The sequence below is a fragment of the Symphalangus syndactylus genome, chromosome 18 (genome assembly GCF_028878055.3).
Source record: "Symphalangus syndactylus isolate Jambi chromosome 18, NHGRI_mSymSyn1-v2.1_pri, whole genome shotgun sequence".
Lineage (NCBI taxonomy): Eukaryota > Metazoa > Chordata > Mammalia > Primates > Hylobatidae > Symphalangus > Symphalangus syndactylus.
In genome coordinates, this window is record NC_072440.2 from 17,007,428 (window position 1) to 17,029,385 (window position 21,958).

Below are 21,958 nucleotides of genomic sequence, written 5' to 3' on the forward strand. Positions count from 1 at the left end.
TACTGGGATTACAGGTGTGAGCCACCTCGCCCAGCCAGCACCTGATGTCTGTCTGTCTGTCTTTCTTTCTTTCTTTTTTTTGACGGAGTTTCGCTCTTGTTGCCCAGGCTGGAGTGCAATGGCAGGGTCTTGGCTCACTGCAACCTCCACCTCCCAGGTCCAAGCAATTCTCCTGCCTCAGCCTCCCAAGTAGCTGAGATTACAGGCGTCCGCCACCACGCCCAGCTAATTTTTGTATTTTTAGTAGAGATGGGGTTTCACGCTGTTGGCCAGCCTGGTCTTGAACTTCTGGCCTCAAGCGATCCACCCACCTCAGCCTCTCAAAGTGCTGGGATTACAGGTGTGAGTCACCACACTCGGCCTTGCTGCTGGTTATTTTTAATCTTTAAGACAATACAACAGGTGAAAGTGAAACAACATGGAAACTTTCTTTCAAATCGAACGAACTCAGGACTCTTCTAACTCAGACCGAGATTTCTAGATGCCCTTTCCATGGGCATTGCATTTGCCAGGCACGATTTCTCTGTGAAGAGCTTTCCCTGTGACTTGCATCTCTGGGATCTCTGTGCATAGCAAGTGACCAAGTCAGAAAACGTATCCACATCCAGGCAGCCTGGCGCGACAGGATATCCCCACGTGTGCATGTGCGTGTGTCCAGAGTGAAGGTGTAGAAGCCCAGATTCAAGGTCACTGAGTGCTTTCTGAACTGAGATAAAAGCCTGTGGAGGGGTTGCGGGGAATTTCACTCTGCCCCTGAGAAGCCAGCCCCACCCAGCCAGATCCAGCCTCCTGTGCAGAGCTAGAGTGACCCTGGGAGGGAAGGGTGGCCTCAGGGAAGGAAGAAAGGCGCTCTTGGGACTGGCAAGTAGTCGGGTACTTTACCATGAAGAGCTAAAGGCATGTGACTTGATTTGTACCTTCAAATAATGAGGCAGCTGTAATTTGCATCTGCGTAGAGTTTATAGTTTGCAAAGGGCATTTCCCAGGATTAGTTATCACATTTGATCCTGGCTTTGTGGGCAAGACTGGTATCATTTACTCATCCTTTCAAAAAATATGTACTGAGACCAGTCACGGTGGCTCACACCTGTAATCGTAGCCCTTTGGAAGGCCGAGGTGGGTGGATCACTTGAGGTCAGGAGTTCAAGACCAGCCCGGCCAACATGGTAAAACTAAAAATACAAAAATTAGCCAGGCATGGTGGCGCGCATCTGTAGTCCCAGCTACCCGGGAGGCTGAGGCAGGAGAATCTCTTCAACCCAGGAAGTGGAGGTTGTAGTGAGCCAAGATCATGCCACTGCACTCCAGCCTGGGCAACAGAGCGAGACTCGGCGGTGGAAAAAAAAACAAAAAACAAAATACAGAAAATATGTATTGAGCACTTACTATGTGGTAGGATCTGTGCTGGCCCCAGGGGAGATGACAGTGAGTAAAAGCAGCATTGGTCTCTTCCCATTTCCATGCTATCATTATGTCATTGTTTATTTAATCAGCCTCTTCAAGAAAGACCTTGGGTTGTTTCTAATCTTTTGCAGCTGCAAACCTGTGACCTTGTGCAAATGTCATTCACCTGTAGGATAAAGCCCCAGAGTGAGATAGATGTTGTTAAATTGGGGCTGAGCACTGTTTGCGTGTCCACTGGCTGTGTATGAGCATGCCTGTTTGCTCACAGCCTTGCCAGAAGAATGTGTCAAGTGTTTTGGATTTTTGCTAATCTGATAGGTGAGAGATGCTATCTGAGTATGTCCATTTGCATTTCTCTTACTTATAAAAAGATCATTGCTCTAGCTTACTTGTTTAGAGGTCATATTTTGTATGTGTGTGAATTGTCTTTGGCCCATTTTGTTTTGGGGCGTTGGTCTTATTGATTTCTGGGAGCTCTTTTTTTTTTTTTTTTTTTTTTTTTTTTTTTTTTTTTTTTTTTTTTGAGACGGAGTCTCGCTCTGTTGCCCAGGCTGGAGTGCAGTGGCGCAATCTCGGCTCACTGCAAGCTCCGCCTCCCAGGTTCACGCCATTCTCCTGCCTCAGCCTCTCCGAGTAGCTGGGACTACAGGCACCCGCCACCACGCCCGGCTAATTTTTTTGTATTTTTAGTAGAGACGGGGTTTCACCGTGGTCTCGATCTCCTGACCTCGTGATCCGCCCGCCTCGGCCTCCCAAAGTGCTGGGATTACAAGCGTGAGCCACCGCGCCCGGCCGGAGCTCTTTATATGTTAGAAAAATTCGACTTATGCGATGTGAGTTGCATTTAAGTTGTCCCAGGTTGTCACTTCTTTTTTTTTTTTTTTTTTTGAGACAGAGTCCTGCTGTGTCATCCACACTGGAGTGCAGTGCAGTAGTGTGATCTTGGCTCACTGCAACCTCCATCTCTCAGGTTCAAGCAATTCTGCCTCAGCCTCCTGAGTAGCTAGGGTTACAGGTGTGCACCACCACACTTGGCTAATTTTTTTGTATTTTTAGTAGAGATAGGGTTTTGCCATGTTGCCCGGGCTGGTCTCAAACTCCTGAGCTCAAGCCATTCACCAGCCTCGGCCTCTCAAAGTGCTAGGATTATAGGCATGAGCCACAAGGCTGCATTGTTTTTATTTATTTATTTCGAGCTGGAGTCTTGCTCTCTTGCCCAGGCTGGAGTGAGATGGCACCACCTTGGCTCGCTGCAGCCTCCCCCTCCTGGGCTCAAACTATCCTCCCACCTCAGCCTCTCAAGTATCTGGGACCACAGGTGCATACCACCATGCTCCACTAATTTTTGTATTTTTTTGTGGAGATGAGGTTTCACCATGTCGTCTAGGCTGGTCTTGAACTCCTGGGCTCAAGCAATCTGCCTACCTCAACCTCCTAAAGTGCTGGGATTACAGGTGTGGGCCACTGCACCCGGCCTCACATAGACGTTTAATATCTTTTGTTAAGTTTAACCCTGAGTGTTGTGGCTGTTGTAAGCGAGGTCTTCTCTTTTACCATACCTTCTAGTGACTTGTTATTTATATTTTGTGTGTGTGTTTATACTACCATCTTCCAGTATGCTTTAGTTTTACTTTTTCAATTATTTATCTTGACTTTTCCAGGTATACAATAATATCATATGAAAATAGCAATAGTTTTAACTATTTCTACTGGGTTTTCTTTCCCTTCTCAGATTCCTCTGATGAATACACCCAGTGTAGTGATGGTGGTGGCAGCATCTGTGTCTTCCCTGAGCTTAGTATTAGTGCCCATGTATGAAACTGTGTATTCGTACTCTCTGGAGTATGAAACTGGTTCCTGGCTTCTGTGTTAATCTATATAATTTTGTTAAGGAAGTGTCCATTGATTCATAATTTACTAAGTGTTGGCTATTTTGTTAAATGTTTTTTGGTGTCACTGGGGATGATGATTTTTCTGCTTAGATCTATTTAATATATGATGAATTATATTCATGATTTCCTAATTATATTGAACCATCCTTGCATTCTTTGAATAAACCCCACTTGCATTCCTGAATCACCCCCATTTTAAAATTTTTTTTTATTTTTTGAGGCAGAGTCTCACTGTGCCACCCAGGCTGGAATGCAGTGGTGCAGTCTTTTTTTTTTTTTTTTTTTTTTGAGACGGAGTCTCGCTCTGTCACCCAGACTGGAGTGCAGTGGTGCGATCTCAGCTCACTGCAAGCTCCGCCTCCCGGGTTCACGCCATTCTCCTGCCTCAGCCTCCCGCGTAGCTGGGACTACAGGCGCCCGCCACCTCGCCCGGCTAATTTTTTGTATGTTTTAGTAGAGACGGGGTTTCGCTGTGTTAGCCAGGATGGTCTCGATCTCCTGACCTTGTGATCCGCCTGCCTCAGCCTCCCAAAGTGCTGGGATTACAGGTGTGAGCCACCGTGCCCGGCCAGTGGTGCAGTCTTGGCTCACTGCAACCTGTGCCTTGTAAGCTCAAGCGATTCTCATGCCTCAGCCTCCTGAGTAGCTGGGATTACAGTCGTGTCCCACCACACTGGGCTAATTTTTGTATTTTTAGTAGAGATGGGTTTTTGCCATGTTGGCCAGGCTGGTCTCAAACTCCTGGCATCAAGTGATCCACCTGCCTCAGCCTCCCAAACTGCTGGGATTACAGGCATGAGCCACCGTACTTGGCCTCCATTTAATTTTAATGTGCTGCTGAATTCTATTTGCTTATATTTTATTTTGGATTTTTACAATAATATTCGTAAGTGAAATTGGTCAGAAGGATATTCTGTGAAGCCGTTGTCAGGTTTTGGTTTAAGTATTTGCTTTACTTAAATTTTTTTTTTTTTGCCTGGCACAGTGGCTCATGCCTGTAGTTCCAGCATTTGGGGAGGCCAAGGCAGGTGGGAGCCTAGGAATTAAAGACCAGCCTAGGTAACATGGTGAAACCCCATCTCTACTAAAAATGAACGTGGTATGGTGGCATGTGCCTGTAGTCCCAGCTACTCAGGAGGCTGAGGTGGGAGGATCATGTACTTGAGCCTGGAAAGTAGAGGCTGTAGTGAGCCACGATCGTGCCACTGCATTCCAGCCTGGGTGACAGCAGACCCTGTCTTTAAAAAAAAAAAAAAAATTTTAATTTTCCTTTCTATATGTTGCTGTTTAACAGTTTAAATATTATCTGTTATTTCAGAGTTTTCCAGGATTCCCTCCCAAAATGTTTTGCCTTGGTGCTTTTGTTTTGTAATGGTAGTCCTTTTATAATTCTGTTTCTAATGTGGAAGTTGTCCTGTGTAGATTAGCTATGTCTTCTGGGATCCATTTGATTTATTATTTTTGTCCAGAAATTATTTTATTGAGGTTTTAAATTTTATTTGCTAAGTACTATCTTATTTTTTAAAACAATTATCTGCTTATTTGGTTATTTTCCCATTTGGCTTTCCTAGTTTGTATGGGAAGCTTTCTCCCCACCCTCTTGATTAGGTTAGTTGGTGGTTGTATATTTTATTGGCTTTTTTCCAACGAGCCAGCTTTTTACCTTATTTATTAGTTCTCCTGCTTATTTCTTCCCTAATTTATTTCTTATTTCCTTCCTTCCTTCCTTCCTTCCTTCCTTCCTTCCTTCCTTCCTTCCTTCCTTCCTTCTTTCCTTCCTTCCTGTCTTTCTCTCTCTCTCTCTTCTCTTCTCGAAACAGGGTCTTGCCGTGTCATACAGACTGGAGTGCAGTGGCACCATCATGGCTCACTGCAGTCTTAACTTCCCAGGCTCAGGTGATCCTCCTGAGTAGCTGGCACTGCAGGTACACACCACCACACCTGGCTAAATTTTTTTATTTTTTGAGAGGGAGTTTTGCTTTTGTTGCCCAGGCTAGAATGCAATGGCGCAATCTCGGCTCACTGCAACCTCTGTCTCCTGGGTTATCCTGCCTCAGCCTCCCCAGTAGCTGGGATTACAGGTATGTGCCACCACACCTGGCTAATTTTGTATTTTTAGTAGAGATGGGGTTTCTCCATGTTGGTCAGGCTGGTCTCGAACTCCCAACCTCAGGTGATCTGCCCGGCTCAGCCTCCCAAAGTGCTGGGATTACAGGCGTGAGCCACCTTGCCCAGCCTTTTTTTTTTTTTTTTTTGTAGTGACGGTCTCACTGTGGTGCCCAGGCTGGTTTCAAACGATCCTCCCACCCCAGCCTCCCAAAATGCTCTGAGATTTACAGACAGGAGCCACCATGACCAGCCATTGTTTCTGTGTTTTATTTTGTGGTTCTTTTTCTAACATTTTTAAACTGGTGCTTTATTTTTATCTCTTCTGTTTTAATTGTTACATACACTGGTGGCTAAAAATATTCTGATCATTGCTGTAGCTGTTTCCTGTAGATATGGATACTTGGTGTTTTGATATTTGTTGTTGTTGGTGGTGGTGGTATATTTTGAGAAAGAGTCTCAGTCGCTCAGGGTAGAAAATGATGATGCAATTTCGGCTCACTGCAACCTCTGCCTCCCATTCAGGCAATTCTCGTGCCTCAGCCTCCCGAGGTAGCTGGGACTACATGCCTGTGCCACCATGCCTGCCTAATTTGTTGTATTTTTAGTAGAGACTGGGTTTCACCATGTTGGCCAGGCTGATCTCAAACTCCTGTTCTTAACTGATTCATCTGCCTTGGCCTCTCAAAGTGATGGGATTACAAGCGTGAGCCACCACGCCCAGTCTGGTGTTTTTATTATTTTTATTTGCTAGGAATCCCATAGATACAATTTTTAAAAAATTTCCTGATTTTTAAATTAATTTCTAGTCATATTGCTTCATAATCTTAAATTTTTAAAATATTTTTTTATTGTTATTGACATTTTCTTTGGACTGAATATGGTCAGATTTCATGACTGTTCCATCAGCTCAGCTCTTGAAAAGAAAGCACAGTCTCTATCGCTAGGGTAGAGAGTTTGAAATATTTTTTTTTTTTTTTTTTTTTTTTTTTTTTTTTTTGAGACGGAGTCTTGCTCTGTCGCCCAGGCTGGAGTGCAGTGGCACAATCTCGGCTCACTGCAAGCTCCGTGTCCCGGGTTCACGCCATTCTCCTGCCTCAGCCTCTCCGAGTAGCTGGGACTACAGGCGCCCGCCACCACGCCCGGCTAATTTTTTGTATTTTTTAGTAGAGACGGGGTTTCACCGTGGTCTCGATCTCCTGACCTTGTGATCCGCCCACCTCGGCCTCCCAAAGTGCTGGGATTACAAGCGTGAGCCACTGCGCCCGGCCGAGAGTTTGAAATATTATAGTACCTTACTGATTATCTTATTTGGGTCTTCTGAATTCTTATTTCTGTTTATGCTACTTAACGTTTCTTGGACTGAAAGTGGTAAATTAAAATCTCTTATTAGTGTTTTGGTATATTTATCCTAGTATCTGTAATTTTTCTATTCTGAAAATTGCTGCAGTATTATTCGATGCATTATGAATTATACGGTTAGCATAATAAATTGCCCTTCTTTGGCTCATTTAGTGAGGTTTGTTGTGATTTTGCATCATTTTGTATTAAGATTATTGCCCCAGCATTTTGTTTGCATTTGCTTTTATATCTTTGCTTGTTTTTTTTTTTTTTTTTTGAGACGGAGTCTCGCTTTTTCACCCAGGCTGGAGTGCAGTGGCGCAATCTCGGCTCACTGCAAGCTCCGCCTCCTGGGTTCACCCTATTCTCCTGCCTCAGCCTCTCCGAGTAGCTGGGACTACAGGCGCCCGCCACCACGCCCAGCTAATTTTTTGTATTTTTAGTAGAGACGGGGTTTCGCCGTGGTCTCGATCTCCTGACCTCGTGATCCACTCGCCTCGGCCTCCCAAAGTGCTGAGATTACAGGTGTGAGCCACTGTGCCCGGCCAACTTTTTTTTTTTTTTTTGAGATGTAGTCTGTGTCACCCAGGCTGGAGTGCAGTGGTGCGATCTGGGCTCATTGCAACCTCCACTTCCCAGGTTCAAGCGATTCTCGTGCCTCAGCCTCCCGAGTAGCTGGGATGACAGGCACACACCACCATGCCTGGTTAATTTTTGTATTTTCAGTAGATACAGGGTTTCACCATATTAGTCAGGCTGTAATTTTTGTATTTTTAATGGAGATGGGGTTTCACCTTGTTGGCCAGGCTGGTCTCCAACTCCAGACCTCAAATGATCTGCCTGCCTTGGCCTCTCAAAGTGCTGGGATTACAGGTGTGAGCCACCACACCTGGCCTGGAATTACTTTTTAAAGTGTTTTTATTTTTAAATTCATGCTGTAATTTTGGATTCGAATTTGTATTTGTCTTATGCCAGTATTTTCTTTTTCTTTTTCTTTTTTTTTTTTTGAGACAGAATCTCTGTCGCCAGGCTAGAGTGCAGTGGTATGATCTCGGCTCACCGCAACCTCTACCTCCTGGGTTCAAATGATTCTCCTGCCTTAGCCTCCCAAGTAGCTGGGACTACAGGCGCGCGCCACCATGCCCAGCTAATTTTTTGGGTTTTCAGTAGAGAGAGGGTTTCACCCTATCGGCCAGGCTGGTCTCTCGAACTCCTGACCTCAAGTGATCCACCCACCTCGGCCTCCCAAAGTGAGCCATTGCACCCAGCCTTGTAGCAATATTTTCATAGTGAATTTTCTTTATATATAAGCGAGTATTTGTGCTCCTCACCCCTGTTTCCATTTTGTTTTATACCTTTAAATTTTTTTCCATATTTGAATTAGTTGAATTTTCCTGGAGTGGCAATTAACAGGAGGTTTTGGTGGAAATTGGGAAAGAAGCCAGGAGAGTTCTCTGGGTTTCTCTGGTGAAAGCCTCCCTCCTCTGTTGCCACGGTAATGGGTTGTGCTTTTAAAATATGGCCTTTCTCTGCATCCACTCCTCTTTCATCTCCAGAACTTAACCTGTCTCAAGAGGTCACCTGCCTCCAGCCCTGAGTACTACCAGTTCATTCTGGCCGTAGCTCCTGCCTTCTGCCGTCTCCCTTTTAGAAGTGGCCTTTTCTGGGGTCTTCCACTCCTGAGCCCTCCCCACCCCTCCTGCCCCCCCACCCATTGCCATGTCTGCCGCTCGCAGGTGCTTTGGGCCACACTCACTTGTGGTTGGGAGTTTGCAAGTTTTCCCTGCCTCTTAGTTTCTCTCGTTTGTCTTTACCCATGTTGCTTTGTATAATTTGGTAGATGAGGGAAAATTCAGAACTAAGCTGCTGCCTTATTCCTCCTGGAATGAAGTCCACCTCCCTGAGTTTTCTGTTTGTAACGTCCACTCAGAGAGCAAGACCGCCTGCTTGATTCCTGGCTTCTGAGGCGTTAAAGGCCTGGGAGGAAGAATATTTTGTAACCTCTGCTCTGAAAAGAGCCCTCTGCCCTTCTTACAAACAGCCCTTCTTTTTTTTTTTTTTGAGTCCAGAGTCTCACTTTGTTGCCCAGGCTGGAGTGCAGTGGTGCAACCTCGGCTCACTGCAATCTCCTCCTCCCAGGTTTAAGCAATTCTCCTGCCTTAGCCTCCTGAGCAGCTAGGACTACAGGTGTGCACCACCACACCCGGCTAATTTTTTTTTCTTTTTTTGAGACAAAGCTTTTTTTTGCTCTTGTTGCCCAGGCTGGAGTGCAATGGCGCAATCTCGGCTCATCACAACCTCCATGCCTCCAGGATTCAAGTGGTTCTCCTGCCTCAGCCTCCTGAGTAGCTGGGATTACAGGCATGCGCCACTATGCCCAGTTAATTTAATTTTTGTATTTTTAGTAGACATGGGGTTTCACCATATTGGACAGGCTAGTCTTGAACTCCTGACCTCATGATCTGCCCACCTTGGCCTCCCAAAGTGCTGGGATCACAAGCATGAGCCACTGCACCTAGCCACAAACAGTCCTTCTTATGCCAATTACTTCCTCCTAAAAACTGTCATTCTTACTTCTTGGGTAGAAATATTATATTTATTTGTGCCCTGAAAGATGGTGGGGGCTAGGGATGAGGAACAGGACACTGGGTCCTCCAAGCAGGGTTTGAAAGCTCTGGACATGGAGTTTTCACACCAAGGGGGGTCTGAGTTCCAAGACCAAGGAGCCCACCCCCTCCTTTGATGGACAAAGCAGTGAAGGCCCAGGGAGGGGCAGAGGTGGGTCCAAGGTCACATTGCCAAATCTTAGCAGGTGCAGAAGCTGTCAGTCAGGGCCTGGATTTGAATTCTGTACTCGGTGCTGTTTCTTGGCTCTGTGGCCTTCTGCCCCGGATCCCTTAGGGTTCTTGGCGCCTCAGGTCTGTGCTAAGGTGTTACTTATCACATGCAGTTAGCAGCAGGTGCCCACGCGTCCCCTCAAGGTTAGAGCATTTGGTTAGCCTGCACCCTCCCTCCCCTGCACTGTGCAGAAGGGAATCTGAGGCCCAAAAAGGAAAGTGACCTGTCTAAGTTCACACGGCAAGTCATCTTCCCGACATCACTGGTGAGTGGGTCAAGGACAGCTTCCTAGTTCTGCACTTTCAGAGTTTTCAAAACACTCTTTATTGCAGGCTGGGCACAGTGGCTCACACCTGTAATCCCAGCACTTTGGGAGGCCGAGGCCTGTGGATCACGAGGTCAGGAGTTCAAGACCAGCCTGGCCAAGATGGTGAAACCCCGTCTCTACTAAAAATACAAAAATTAGCCAGGCGTGGTGGCAGGTGCCCGTAATCCCAGCTACTCGGGAGGCTGGGGCAGGACAATCACTTGAACCCGGGTGGCAGAGGTTGCAGTGAGCTGAGATTGTGCCACTGCACTCCAGCCTCGGCAATAGAGTGAGACTCTGTCTCAAAAAAAAAAAAAAACAAAAACAAACAACAAAAAAAAGCCCACTACTTATTTATTTAATACATGTGGCTGAGCCCTAGGCTGGGCTAGTCTCTGCCCCCAAGGCATTCACAGCCTGGTGGGGACAACACACACACACACACACACACACACACACACACACACACACACAGAGCAGGGCAGCAATGTGCCAGCTGAGGCTGCAGTTTGGAGAGCAGGGGTGCTGTGGCCAGCAGACCACACTGTGATGTACCCCAGCCCGAGTGCCACTGTGGCCCCTTTACTTTTCTGAAAGTTAAACAGGGGAGCAGGGACTGGGATTGGCTGGAGTAATCCCCGCATCCCTCACTGGGGGTCAGGCTGAGCTAAGACAACCTGCCGACCCCATTGTTTGGGCCAGGACCGCCTGACTCCACCAGTGCGTCCTCAGCAAGTGGAGGAACCCGGTGGGCGTTCCACCTTATCTGCATGAAGCCTCCTGACCCTTTATCTCCCACTACGTCCCCTCCCCAAAACCACCCAGTTCCAGTGAGTCCAGGTGTCCTCTTCCCAGCAAGGGGGCTCCCATGCCGGTTGGGGGTAAAGAGTGTGTTTCAGTCGGACACAGCGGCTCACGCCTGTAATCCCAGCACTTTGGGAGGCCGAGGTGGGCGGATCACCTGAGGTCAGGAGCTCCAGAACATCCTGTCCAACATGGCGAAACCCCATCTGTACTAAAAATACAAAACAATTAGCCGGACATGGTGGCGCACTCCTGTAGTACTTGGGAGGCTGAGGCAAAAGAATCGCTTGAACCCGGGTGGTGGAAGTTGGCAGTGAGCCGAGATTGCACCACTGCACTCCAGCCTGGGCGACAGGGCAAGACTCCATCTCTGAAAAAAAAAAAAAGAGTGTGTTCCTCTGGCGGGGGAGCCCCTTTTTCCGGTGGGGGACACAAGTCCTCAACAGCAGCTGCGCATCTAGGTGCCTTCAGTCCTGTGAGCCTGGCCCTGACCCTCTCTGTCTCCTGCCATTGCAGCCCCGCCCCTGATATGACGTTGTGGGGTCAGGGACCAAGAAGCGCATCCTGGTGTCTGCTGAGGGGGATGAGGAGGGAGAAAGGAGAGAGAGAGAAAGAGAGAGACCAACCTGGAGTGGCAGGAGTGAGAGAAAGAGGGGAGGGACAAGGAGCCCTAGGGAGAAAAAGCAGGAAGGAGACGATGATCAGGAGGATGAGACATTTGTTGATGGATTGAGGAGGTCATCAGAAGGTTCCGTCATTGACTTCTGGGCTCTCCTTTCCTCTTGTGTGGGCTATGTAGGGTGGGATCCACGTGTCATGACAGTGTCGCGTGGGTCTCTGTCTCCTTCCCTTGGCTCTGCTTGCCTCAGGGCTGGCTTCATTCCCCCTGCCCTGACAGTTCCTGGCTCACACCTAGTGACCCCATGGGAAGCACATATCTCTGCTTGGCCCAGACTGGGTTCTGTGTGCCTCAGCCTGACCGCTGCGGCCAGGGGAATGTGGTACTATCATTAGCCGGACCTGAGTCAGTACTTACGGCAACAGCCAGGGAGCAGGGCCCACAGGCAGGGGTGGCTCCCCACAGGACAGCAGGTGTTCTCAGGAGGATGAATGGGTGCAGGGTAGGTAAACCTAGACGACCCCTCTGCCTCCATTGCAGAACAGCAGTGCATGTGACTTTTCTCCTTTTTATCCTGCTGCGGCGGGAGCATTCTCTATGGAGCTGCCATGTTAGTGATGTTCAAAGCCACGTGTGACCTTAGGGTCATGGGGACTCTGGAGAAGGTAGTGGGAGAAGTTTCCTTTCTACCTCACCCTGGCCAGGGGTCCACCTCAGGCTCCTGTCTGAGTCTGGGACCCAGCTGAGCCCTGACCACACTTAATCCCCACAGCAGCCTGTGGCCTGGGTGCTGGTGTTACCCCGTCCACAGACGAACCAAGGTTCAGAGAGGTGGCCTGTCTTGTGGGCACATGGCAGGGCCAGGAAGGAAGCTCAGGTATGCTGGTGTGGGCCGTTGTCCTCCAGGCCTGGCCACATAAAGTCCTGCTCAGGAAGGAAACCGTGAGGCAATGGCTGGGAGACCCTGGGGGTGAAGTCCATCTTGGTCCCTGTCTGAATAGGCAAGGGTGGAGGTGGGTGGGGAGGGGACCCGATTTGGCTCCACTAGAAGCAAGTATGACCATGGGACAGGGATGGCAGGCTCTGACCATCCAGTTGGTGACAGCTGTGGGACTGGGAGCGTGGTAAAGAGCATGCTACGTCCTGGCTGCATGTCCCTGCTTCCTGACCTTAAACACTACCCTGAGTGGTCCTTCCCTTCTAGCCCCATCAGAGACTTCTGCACACAGATACCCACCAGTTCCCCTGCCGGAGGAAAGGCCTATGACGCGATGGCCGTGGCCACATCTGCTGAGGGCCTGTTCTGTGGGCTGGGCCCTGGGGATGCATTGCCTCCTTCCATCCCTCCAAAGTGGAGTTAATCCCATTTTGTGGACAGAGAGACTGAGGCTCAGAGGAGGAGCATGGCCTGACTGTGGTCACATGGCTGGTGACGCGGTGGGAGCCCCCATGTGACCCTGGCGCTAGTGTCTTACACCTCAGGGGTCTGGGGTCACAATCACAAGTCAGCAGGGGTGGCCACACCCCAGCCTGGCCATGCACAGGGGCCAGCTCCTTATCTGGAGGCTTGGAAGCCACAGCAGGATCCAGCCATGGTCACTGATGCTCCCCCCTTGGCCACTGCTGGGCCTGTTTCTTCCCATATCCCACCTTTGAATGAGCTGCTGGTCTCCCACCACCCGACCGTGGCTTTGCTCCTGGAGTTCCATTTCCTGGGTCCTCTTGTTGAGACCCCAAGAAGATGAGAAGAGTGGAAATAGCCTCAGGCTCTCCTGGAGGGCCATTCCTCATCTCATCAGCATCTGTTGAGCTCCTGCTGTCGGCTGAACCTGCGTTAGCACCAGGAACAGAACGAGAGCGAGGAGCCACTGCCCCTTAGGACTGAGACAACAGAAAACACATACAATCATTTCCAGGGGACGAGGGCTGTGCTGGGCGTGGTGGCTCCATCTGGTCCCACCATTGAGCCCTGGAGCCCCCGTCTCCTGGGTGGATTGCCCCCTACCTCAGGAGCAGCCCATCCCCAGTGACCCACTGCGGGCCAATGTTGGTGTAGGCCCTTGGGTTAGTCAGGGCTCTCCAAAGAAACAGAACCAGTCGATGAGAAGATGAAACAAGACGTCTCAGCTCAGCACTGAGGCAGGAAAACAGGGGCAAATTCCTCCGTCCTCAGCCTTTCCTTCTACTCAGGCCCTCGAGGGTTGGGGGCCCACCCACACTGGGGGCCATCTGCTTCCTGCGTCCGCCATTCGAATGGTAATCTCATCCGGAAACACCCCCAGACACACCCAGGAGTAACGTTTAATTGGGGCACCCTGTGGCCTGGTCAAGTTGACACATGAAATTAACCATTATACCCCCCACTCTGGTTTGGAACAAACATCTCTGAAGGCCACCCCAACTGCAGAGCTCCTATGGGACTGGCCGAGGCCTCTGTGGCAATGACAGTCTCACAGCTCAACCTCTCCCTCTGCGCAGTCTTGTGTCCCTGGCCCTCACAGGGACCCAGAGCCCTCCCCTTGCCCTGCATGGGGCTCTCCAAGTCCTCAGTCAGCTCCCTGGGTCAGGCCCATGACCAAGGGCATTGAAGGAAATGTCAAGTGACGTGACCGAGAGTGACAGGAGGGTCGTGGTCACTCACACCAAGGGGCAAGAATTCAGGGCGAGTCCACAGTGCAAAGTGAAAGCAAGTTTATTAAGATTGTAAAGGAGCTGGGTGCAGTGTCTCATGCCTGTAATCCCAGCACTTTGGGAGGCTGAGGTGGGAGGATCACTTGAGGTCAGGAGTTCAAGACTAGCCTGGCGAGCTTGGTGAAACCCCATCTCTACTAAAAATACAAAAAATCAGCCGGGCATGGTGGCGCACGCCTGTAATCCCACCTACTCAGGAGGCTGAGGCAGGAGAATTGCTTGAAGCCAGTAGGAAGAGGTTTTAGTGAACTGAGATCGGGCCATTACACTCCAGCCTGGGCGACAGAGCAAGACTCTGTCATAAAAAAAAAAAAAAAGGTAAAGGAATAAAAGAATGGCTACTCCATAGAGCAGCCCCTAGGGCTGCTGATTACCCATTTTTATGGTTATTTCTTGATGATATGCTAAACAAGGGGTGGATTATTCATGTCTGCCCTTTTTAGACCACATAAGGTAACTTCCTGACATTGCCATGGCATTTGTAAACTCACAGTGCTGGTGGGAGTGTAGCAGAGAGGACGACCAGAGGTCACTCTCATGGCCATTTTGGTTTTGGTGGGTTTTGGCCGGCTTCTCTACTGCAACCTGTTTTATCAGCAAGGTCTTTATGACCTGTATTTTGTGCTGAACTCCTATCTCACCCTGTGACTTAGAACGCCTTAGCCGTCTGGGAATGCAGCCCAGTAGGTGTCAGCCTTATTTTACTCAGCTCCTATTTAAGGTGGTGTTGGTCTGGCTCACATGCCTCTGACACCTTTGCCTCTGGGGCCTCTGTGTTCCCATCAGGACATCGGAATCTCCAAGGGCACAACCCTGGCGCTCTGGGAGCCTCTGTGTCAACACTCAGCCTGGATGGAGGGCTCAGTGCAGATTCCGTTTTGTTGGGTCATGGTTGGCCAGTGCTAGGCTGAGCTGGGCTGGACACAGGGCTGGAGGGGTAGCGCCCTTACTGTAGGGACAGGTGGGGGTGCAATTCGTGTAGGGATGAAAAGCACCAGCTTGGAGGGCCTTTTCTAGGCCCTTGGGCCTGGCCCCTGATGCTGATGCCCCTAGTTGGGGCCTGCAGAGCTGGTGCCAAGAACCTGGCCAGAGGGCCTTTGGCCCTCTGTTTCCATTGCCCTGCACCTCTCGATTTTTTTCTTTTTTTGAGATGGAGTGTTGCTCTATTGCCAGGCTAGAGTGCAGTGGTGCGATCTCAGCTCACTGCAACCTCCGCCTCCCGAGTTCAAGCGATTCTTCTGCCTCAGCCTCCCGAATAGCTGAGACTACAGGCGCGCACCATCACGCCAGCTAATTTTTGTATTTTTAGTAGAGACGGGGTTTCACCATGTTGGCCAGGATGGTCTTAATCTCTTGACTTCATGATCCGCCCGCCTCAGCCTCCCAAAGTGCCGGGATTACAGGCGTGAGCCACCGCACCCGGCCATGCCCTGCACCTCTCCTCTCTCCTCACTTCCTGCCTAAGATGAGTCATTGGGGATCCTGGCGATGGGAGCCATGGAAGGGCTTAGAGCAGGGGAGTGGCCACAGTAACAGGCTAACTGGGAATAGCTCCCTGGTGACAGGGCGGGAAGTGGTGAGCCTGGAGGCAGGGGCAGGCAGCAGGGGTGTGCCAGGCCCAGCTGACAAGGCCCAGGACATAGGCTGAAACTGCGAGGCCCATCTCGGGGGCCAGGAGCATGCTTTGGGCCTGAGGTCACCCGGATATTGGGCTGTAGCCAACTTGGCCCCATACACAGTTTCTATTCCTGGGTCTTCGCTCTGACACCAAATATGGCGTGGCCTGAGTCTGGCACCCCCAACTGTGGTCCGGCGACATATCCTGCCCCTCCAAGTGGGCCCAGACCCCGCCCACACCATGGAGTCAGATCATGCCAGCACTCGGGGCCCCCAAGTGGGCAGAGGCTCCTGCTGCTGCTAGTGGCCCTCCAACTGTCCACCCGTCTGCATGGTTCACATGGGGTTAAAAGTACTCAGGACCAAAATAGCCCCTCTCCCTGCAGAAGAAAGACAGGCACAGGGGGCACCATGTCTTGGTTTATGCCACAGCCCTGTCCTTGCTGCCCGTATCCCAGGGAGCTCACCCGGCCTCTGCCCCTCACCTTTCGCACTGGCCCACTTGGTCACACAGCGATCTACACACTCATTGGTTCACTCTTACTGGTCACTCACTCGTTCACTCATTCATTCATTTACTGATCATTCATTAATTCACTCATTGGTTAACTCATGGAATCACTGACTATTTATTGACCACATGCTAAGAGCTGGACACTGTTCTACCATTCCAGAGCTGAACAAAACACAAAACATACCTATCCTCATGGGGTTATGTTCTAGACAGACAACTAAAGCAAATAAGTAGGATGTACCGTGTGTTAGAATAAATGCAAGGATGAGGAAACGAGGGGGCTCTGAGGTGATGGGGGGAGTTGGAATTTCAGGGGGTCCAGGGAGGACCTGGTGGGAAGGGGACTTTTGAGTGGGCATCTGAGAGAAGAACCTTCCAAGCAGAAGAACAGCAGGTGCCAAGGCCCTAGCAACCGTGTGAGGCCTGAGAAACAGGCGGCCAGGTGTGGCTGGGGCACAGGTGGCGGGGAGAGAAGCAGCACACGAGGTCAGGGGTATGGGGGACACACGGGGCCCAGTGGATCAGGGCCTCACATCATTCAGGGTCTGAGCTGAGAATGACGTGGCCGATGTACTTGTAAAGCATCCTGCTGGCTGTTGAGTGAATGGGTCAGAGTGAGCCGTTTTCCCATGTGCCTGCTGCGTGCTGGGAACCTAGCTGGGTGCTGGGGAGAGAAGATGCAGGTGAACACTAGATGCTTGTTCCCATGGTGCTTGCAGAGGTCTGGAGCCACCACTGTCTCCTCCGTCTGACGTTCTCATCCTTGGTGCTTAACCATGTGTCACCTCCCCGAGGGAGTCACCATCTTTGTCTGTTTCCTTTTTTCTTTTTTTTTCCTTTTTGAAACTGAGTTTTGCTCTTGATGTCGAGGCTGGAGTGCAGTGGTGTGATCTCTGCTCATAAGAGTCTGGCTCTGTCACCCAGGCTGGAGTGCAGTGGCACAACTTGGCTCACTGCAACCTCCACCTCCCTGGTTCAAGCGATTCTCCTGCCTCAGTCTCCTGAGTAGCTGGGATTACAGGCGCACACCACTGCACCTGGCTAATTTTTGTATTTTTAGTACAGACGAGGTTTCACCATGTTGGCCAGGCTGGTCTTGAACCCCTGATCTCAAGTGATCCACCCGCCTCGGCCTCCCAAAGTGCTAGAATTATAGGGGTGAGCCACCACACCTGGCCTCTTTGTTTCTAAATGATGCCCCCACCAGACTGAGAACTCCTTCAGGGAAAGGCTGTGTCTGATTCTCCCCTTCTCCCGGGTACCAGTGCAGGGCCTGCCCCTATTCCAAGTGTCCCCTGAGAGGTGGAGCAAGTGAATAAATCAGTGAACACATCAGCCCCAGGCCTGACCTGCCTGTGGGGCCAGGGGGACGAGGCCTCTGAGAGCCGGCGACCTATTTCACTCTCTTCTTGCCATCTTTTGCAGATGGATTTTCAGCCGCTGCAAGTGTGTGGCAGGGCCGTGTTCGTGTTGACAAAGAAGGTCGGCTGCTGAGCCAGGGCATGTCTCCCGGAGGCCTGTGGGCTGCCAGGATCCCCACCTCTCTGCAATGGGCTGCCCAGGCTGGTCAGTTACCAGCCAGTGACATCATCAAGGTCCCCTGCTCTCTACCCTGGGAAGGGCCCAGCCTAAGTTACCAAGCCCCAGGCTCCCAGTACCACCCTCAGCCTGTGTGGGTTGCCACCCCACCTTTTGCCTGTCCTTGGGAGGGGACTGATTCTCAGCTCCCCTTAGCAACCAGGTTGCACCCAGTCCCTTGACTTTGTGCTCGGGTTTCCTGGCACCTAAAGTAGAAACGATGCAACTGCCCCCTGGGCTCGCTGAGGGCCAGAGGGGGTGTGACTTTGTCACGGAGCGTAGAAGTCACTGAGTCGATGGTGATCCCGCTGGCTGTTTTTTTTTTTTTTTTTTTTTTTTTTTTTTTTTTTTTTTGAGACGGAGTCTCACTGTCTTCCAGGCTGGAGTGCAGTGGCGCGATCTCTGCTCATTGCAAGCTCCGCCTCCCGGGTTCACGTCATTCTCCTGCCTCAGCCTCCCGAGTAGCTGGGACTACAGGCGCCCGCCAACACGCCCGGCTAATTTTTTGTATTTTTAGTAGAGACGGGGTTTCACCGTGTTAGCCAGGATGGTCTCGATCTCCTGACCTCATGATCCACCCGCCTCGACCTCCCAAAGTGCTGGGATTACAGGCGTGAGCCACCGCGCCCGGCCCCCGCTGGCTGTTAACATCGATACAGTTCAGGTCAGCACACACCAAGTTCCTCCAACACACCAGGGACATCGGCTAGCCACCTCTCCCAGGCAGGGCGGTGCAGTGGTGAGAGCAGGGCCCCTGGCCAGGTGACCTGGGACCTAACCCCTGCACTGTCACTGCTGACTGTGGGACTCTGCACAAGGTACTGCAGCTCTGGGCCTCAATTTCCTCATCTGTAAGGTGGGAGTGGTTATAAGGGGCCACACATGTTCCTATGTGTGAGATGCTGAGAAAGTCACCTGGCATGGACAGGATGGACAGCCAGTATTTATGGAATTATGAATGAATGAATGTTACCCTTTAGTGGGTTCCAGCGTCCTGTCCTGTTGGTGGGAAGACTGAGGCTCAGAGAGCTCCGTAACTTGCCCCAGGTCTCACAGCTGGTTCAGGCAGAGTTGAGGTCTCCTGCCTCCCAGGTGTTTACAGTCTTTCCCCCAGGAGCAGGGTCCAAGCCTGCTGCTCCCCCAACCACCTGCGAGGCACTTGGGCATGTTCCTGGCCACCGGCCAAGTGGCATCACCAGGAAAGAGAGGTCTAAGGGCAGTAGTACCAGTCAGCGTCATGTGCCTGGAGCGAGCGCCCTGTGAGTGCACCTGCCGGGCCAGCCCTTAGCAAGCCAGCGCCCGGGCCTGCTGGAGCCCCAGACCTCATGCTGAACATCCTCAGGGCCCCTCAGTGGCCTGTCCTTGGACGAGCCCCAGGCCTGGTTCATGGAGCTGAGGCGGGCATGAGCTGGGCCTCAAATCCCAGGCTGCCAATCCTAACAGAGCCCTGTGTGTCACATGGCGAAGCCATCACTTCTGACAGTCCTTACGCGGACCAGACTCTGGCCTGGGCCTGTAATGGTTACACACCATGGGTGGCACTGGCCTGGTCCTTGGGGGAGCTCACAGGTGTGTCACAGAGAGTGGAAGGGACCCTGCTCAGACCCCAGTCCATGGCCCACTGTGCTCCCATTTCGTAGGTGGGCAGCCAGCAGGCTGGGGTTCAAGCCTTGGCCCCTGTGGGCCCAGGAGCCCACGGGCTTGGAAGCCAGCCTTGGCTCTGGCTGATGTTCACAGGAAGCGTTTTCCTTGTGGATGGGGAATGCCAACGGTCTCCCTGATGGCAGCTGCTCATCTCTTGCAGACCAGCCGGTTCCTGCTGGAAGCTCCTGGTCTGATCTGGGGATACCATGTCCAAGCCCCCCGACCTCCTGCTGCGGCTGCTCCGGGGTGCCCCAAGGCAGCGGGTCTGCACCCTGTTTATCATCGGCTTCAAGTTCACGTTTTTCGTCTCCATCATGATCTACTGGCACGTTGTGGGAGAGCCCAAGGAGAAAGGGCAGCTCTATAACCTGCCAGCAGATATCCCCTGCCCCGCCTTGGCACCCCCCACCCCACCCTCCCACGGCCCCACTCCAGGCAACATCTTCTTCCTGGAGACTTCAGACCGGACCAACCCCAACTTCCTGTTCATGTGCTCGGTGGAGTCGGCCGCCAGAACTCACCCCGAATCCCACGTGCTGGTCCTGATGAAAGGGCTTCCGGGTGGCAACGCCTCCCTGCCCCGGCACCTGGGCATCTCACTTCTGAGCTGCTTCCCGAATGTCCAGATGCTCCCGCTGGACCTGCAGGAGCTGTTCCGGGACACACCCCTGGCTGACTGGTACGTGGCCGTGCAGGGGCGCTGGGAACCCTACCTGCTGCCCGTGCTCTCCGACGCCTCCAGGATCGCGCTCATGTGGAAGTTCGGTGGCATCTACCTGGACACGGACTTTATTGTTCTCAAGAACCTGAGGAACCTGACCAACGTGCTGGGCACCCAGTCCCGCTACGTCCTCAACGGCGCCTTCCTGGCCTTCGAGCGCCGGCACGAGTTCATGGCGCTGTGCATGCGGGACTTCGTGGACCACTACAACGGCTGGATCTGGGGTCACCAGGGCCCACAGCTGCTCACACGGGTCTTCAAGAAGTGGTGTTCCATCCGCAGCCTGGCCGAGAGCCGCGCCTGCCGCGGCGTCACCACCCTGCCCCCCGAGGCCTTCTACCCCATCCCCTGGCAGGACTGGAAGAAGTACTTTGAGGACATCAACCCGGAGGAGCTGCCGCGGCTGCTCAATGCCACCTATGCTGTCCACGTGTGGAACAAGAAGAGCCAGGGCACGCAGTTCGAGGCCACGTCCAGGGCGCTGCTGGCCCAGCTCCATGCCCGCTACTGCCCCACAACGCACGAGGCCATGAAGATGTATTTGTGAGGGGTCCGCCAGGTCACCTCCCCAACCCGCTCCTGATGGAGGGGGCACTGGGCCGCCCTTCCTGGGGAGGCAAGATTGGGGGCCCGGGAAAGGGAGGCCCGAGCTGCCACCAGGCTTAGGCAGGCTGTTGAGGAGCTGTGGGAGCAGGCCCGATGGGAGGCTATGGACACCCCCAAGACAGTGTCCTGTCTCGAGGCAGGGCTGACACGTGGTGCCATGGACAGCGGAGCGAGCTCAGTGAGTGCCCCAGGCCTTCTAGACAACAGGCAGGAAGGATGAACCTCAGGGCACCCCCAGGTGGCGCAGGAAGCCAGGCAGTTGGGACAGAGGTGCCCATGAGGGCAGAGGCTGGTGGCGCCCCAGGCCTTCTAGACAACAGGCAGGAAGGATGAACCTCAGGGCACCCCTGGGTGGCGGGGGAAGCCGGGCAGTTGGGACAGAGGTGCCCACGAGGGCAGAGGCTGGTGCTAAGGGGATGGGGAAGAAGGGACGAGATTCCCAGAGAGGAGAGGAGGCTGTTGGTAGGAAAGCGGCAAGGCTGGGGGAGACCCAGCCCCAAGGGTCTGGGGTGGAGAATGCTTTGCTCTTTTCTGGTTTTGGTTCCTCTTTCGGGGGGGTCAACAGGGACTGGGTGAGGCAGAGGCCCAGCAGTGCCAGCCTGGGGAGCCCTTTAGGGGTAGCCCGTCCTGCCCATCCCATCCTTCCTCCTCTCCAGAGATGCCAGGGGGCCATGTATGCTCTGCCCCTTCCCTCAGATGGGGGCTGGGTGGGGAGGCTCTTTAGGCTCAGGAGAAGCATTTTAAAGAAACCCCCACCCCGCCGCACACATTATAAACGCAGGAGAATAATCAATAGAATAAAAGTGACCAACTGTCACTTTGGGCCTTGTGATTGGTGAAGCGCGTTCAGGCTCACAGCCTCCTCCGCTCCATTCTTCTGACGGGGAATCCACTGGGTGGATTGGTGGTGACTTTGCCGAGATCTGACAACCTGCCCAGCACGGAAGGGCTCGGGACCTCGCTCATAGCCCCAGTGTCCCTGGTGATGGAGAGCCCCCGCGGTGGGGAATGGGGGGAGCCTGTTTTTCCCTCCTCCTTTTTCAAGGCTCGCAGACACCCAAGGTTGGGTCCCACCAGCGCAACTCCCGCCATGACAAGCCTGAATCTGTTTAACATAAATGGGACCAAATGTGGACACGGAGGAGCCCACTGCTGGAGCAGGGCTGAGCCGCCATCCATCCAGGGAGGGGTCCCAGTGAGGGAGCTGTGAGGGCCTGTGGCTGAAATCCCAGGAGGGACCTGAAGTGCCTTGTGGGCGGACAGAGTCTTGCTCTGT

General features: G+C 52.2%; 1 protein-coding gene across 8 annotated transcripts in view; it reads left to right on the top strand.

Moving 5' to 3' along the window:
- The window catches only part of A4GALT (alpha 1,4-galactosyltransferase (P1PK blood group)), a 28,307-nt gene extending 6,808 nt beyond the window's left edge, over nt 1–21,499 (top strand). Inside the window, exons 2-4 of one of the 8 annotated variants that reach the window (XM_063622997.1) lie at nt 17,559–17,728; nt 18,229–18,529; nt 19,516–21,499. In XM_063622997.1, coding sequence (XP_063479067.1) covers nt 19,562–20,623 — 1,062 coding nt within the window. In that variant the 5' untranslated portion in view covers nt 17,559–17,728; nt 18,229–18,529; nt 19,516–19,561 and the 3' untranslated portion in view covers nt 20,624–21,499. The remainder of the gene's footprint in view (nt 1–17,558; nt 17,729–18,228; nt 18,530–19,515) is intronic. The other 7 variants (XM_063622998.1, XM_063623001.1, XM_063622999.1 and 4 more) reach the window with 7 other exon arrangements.
- The last annotated feature ends 459 nt before the right edge of the window (nt 21,500–21,958 follow it).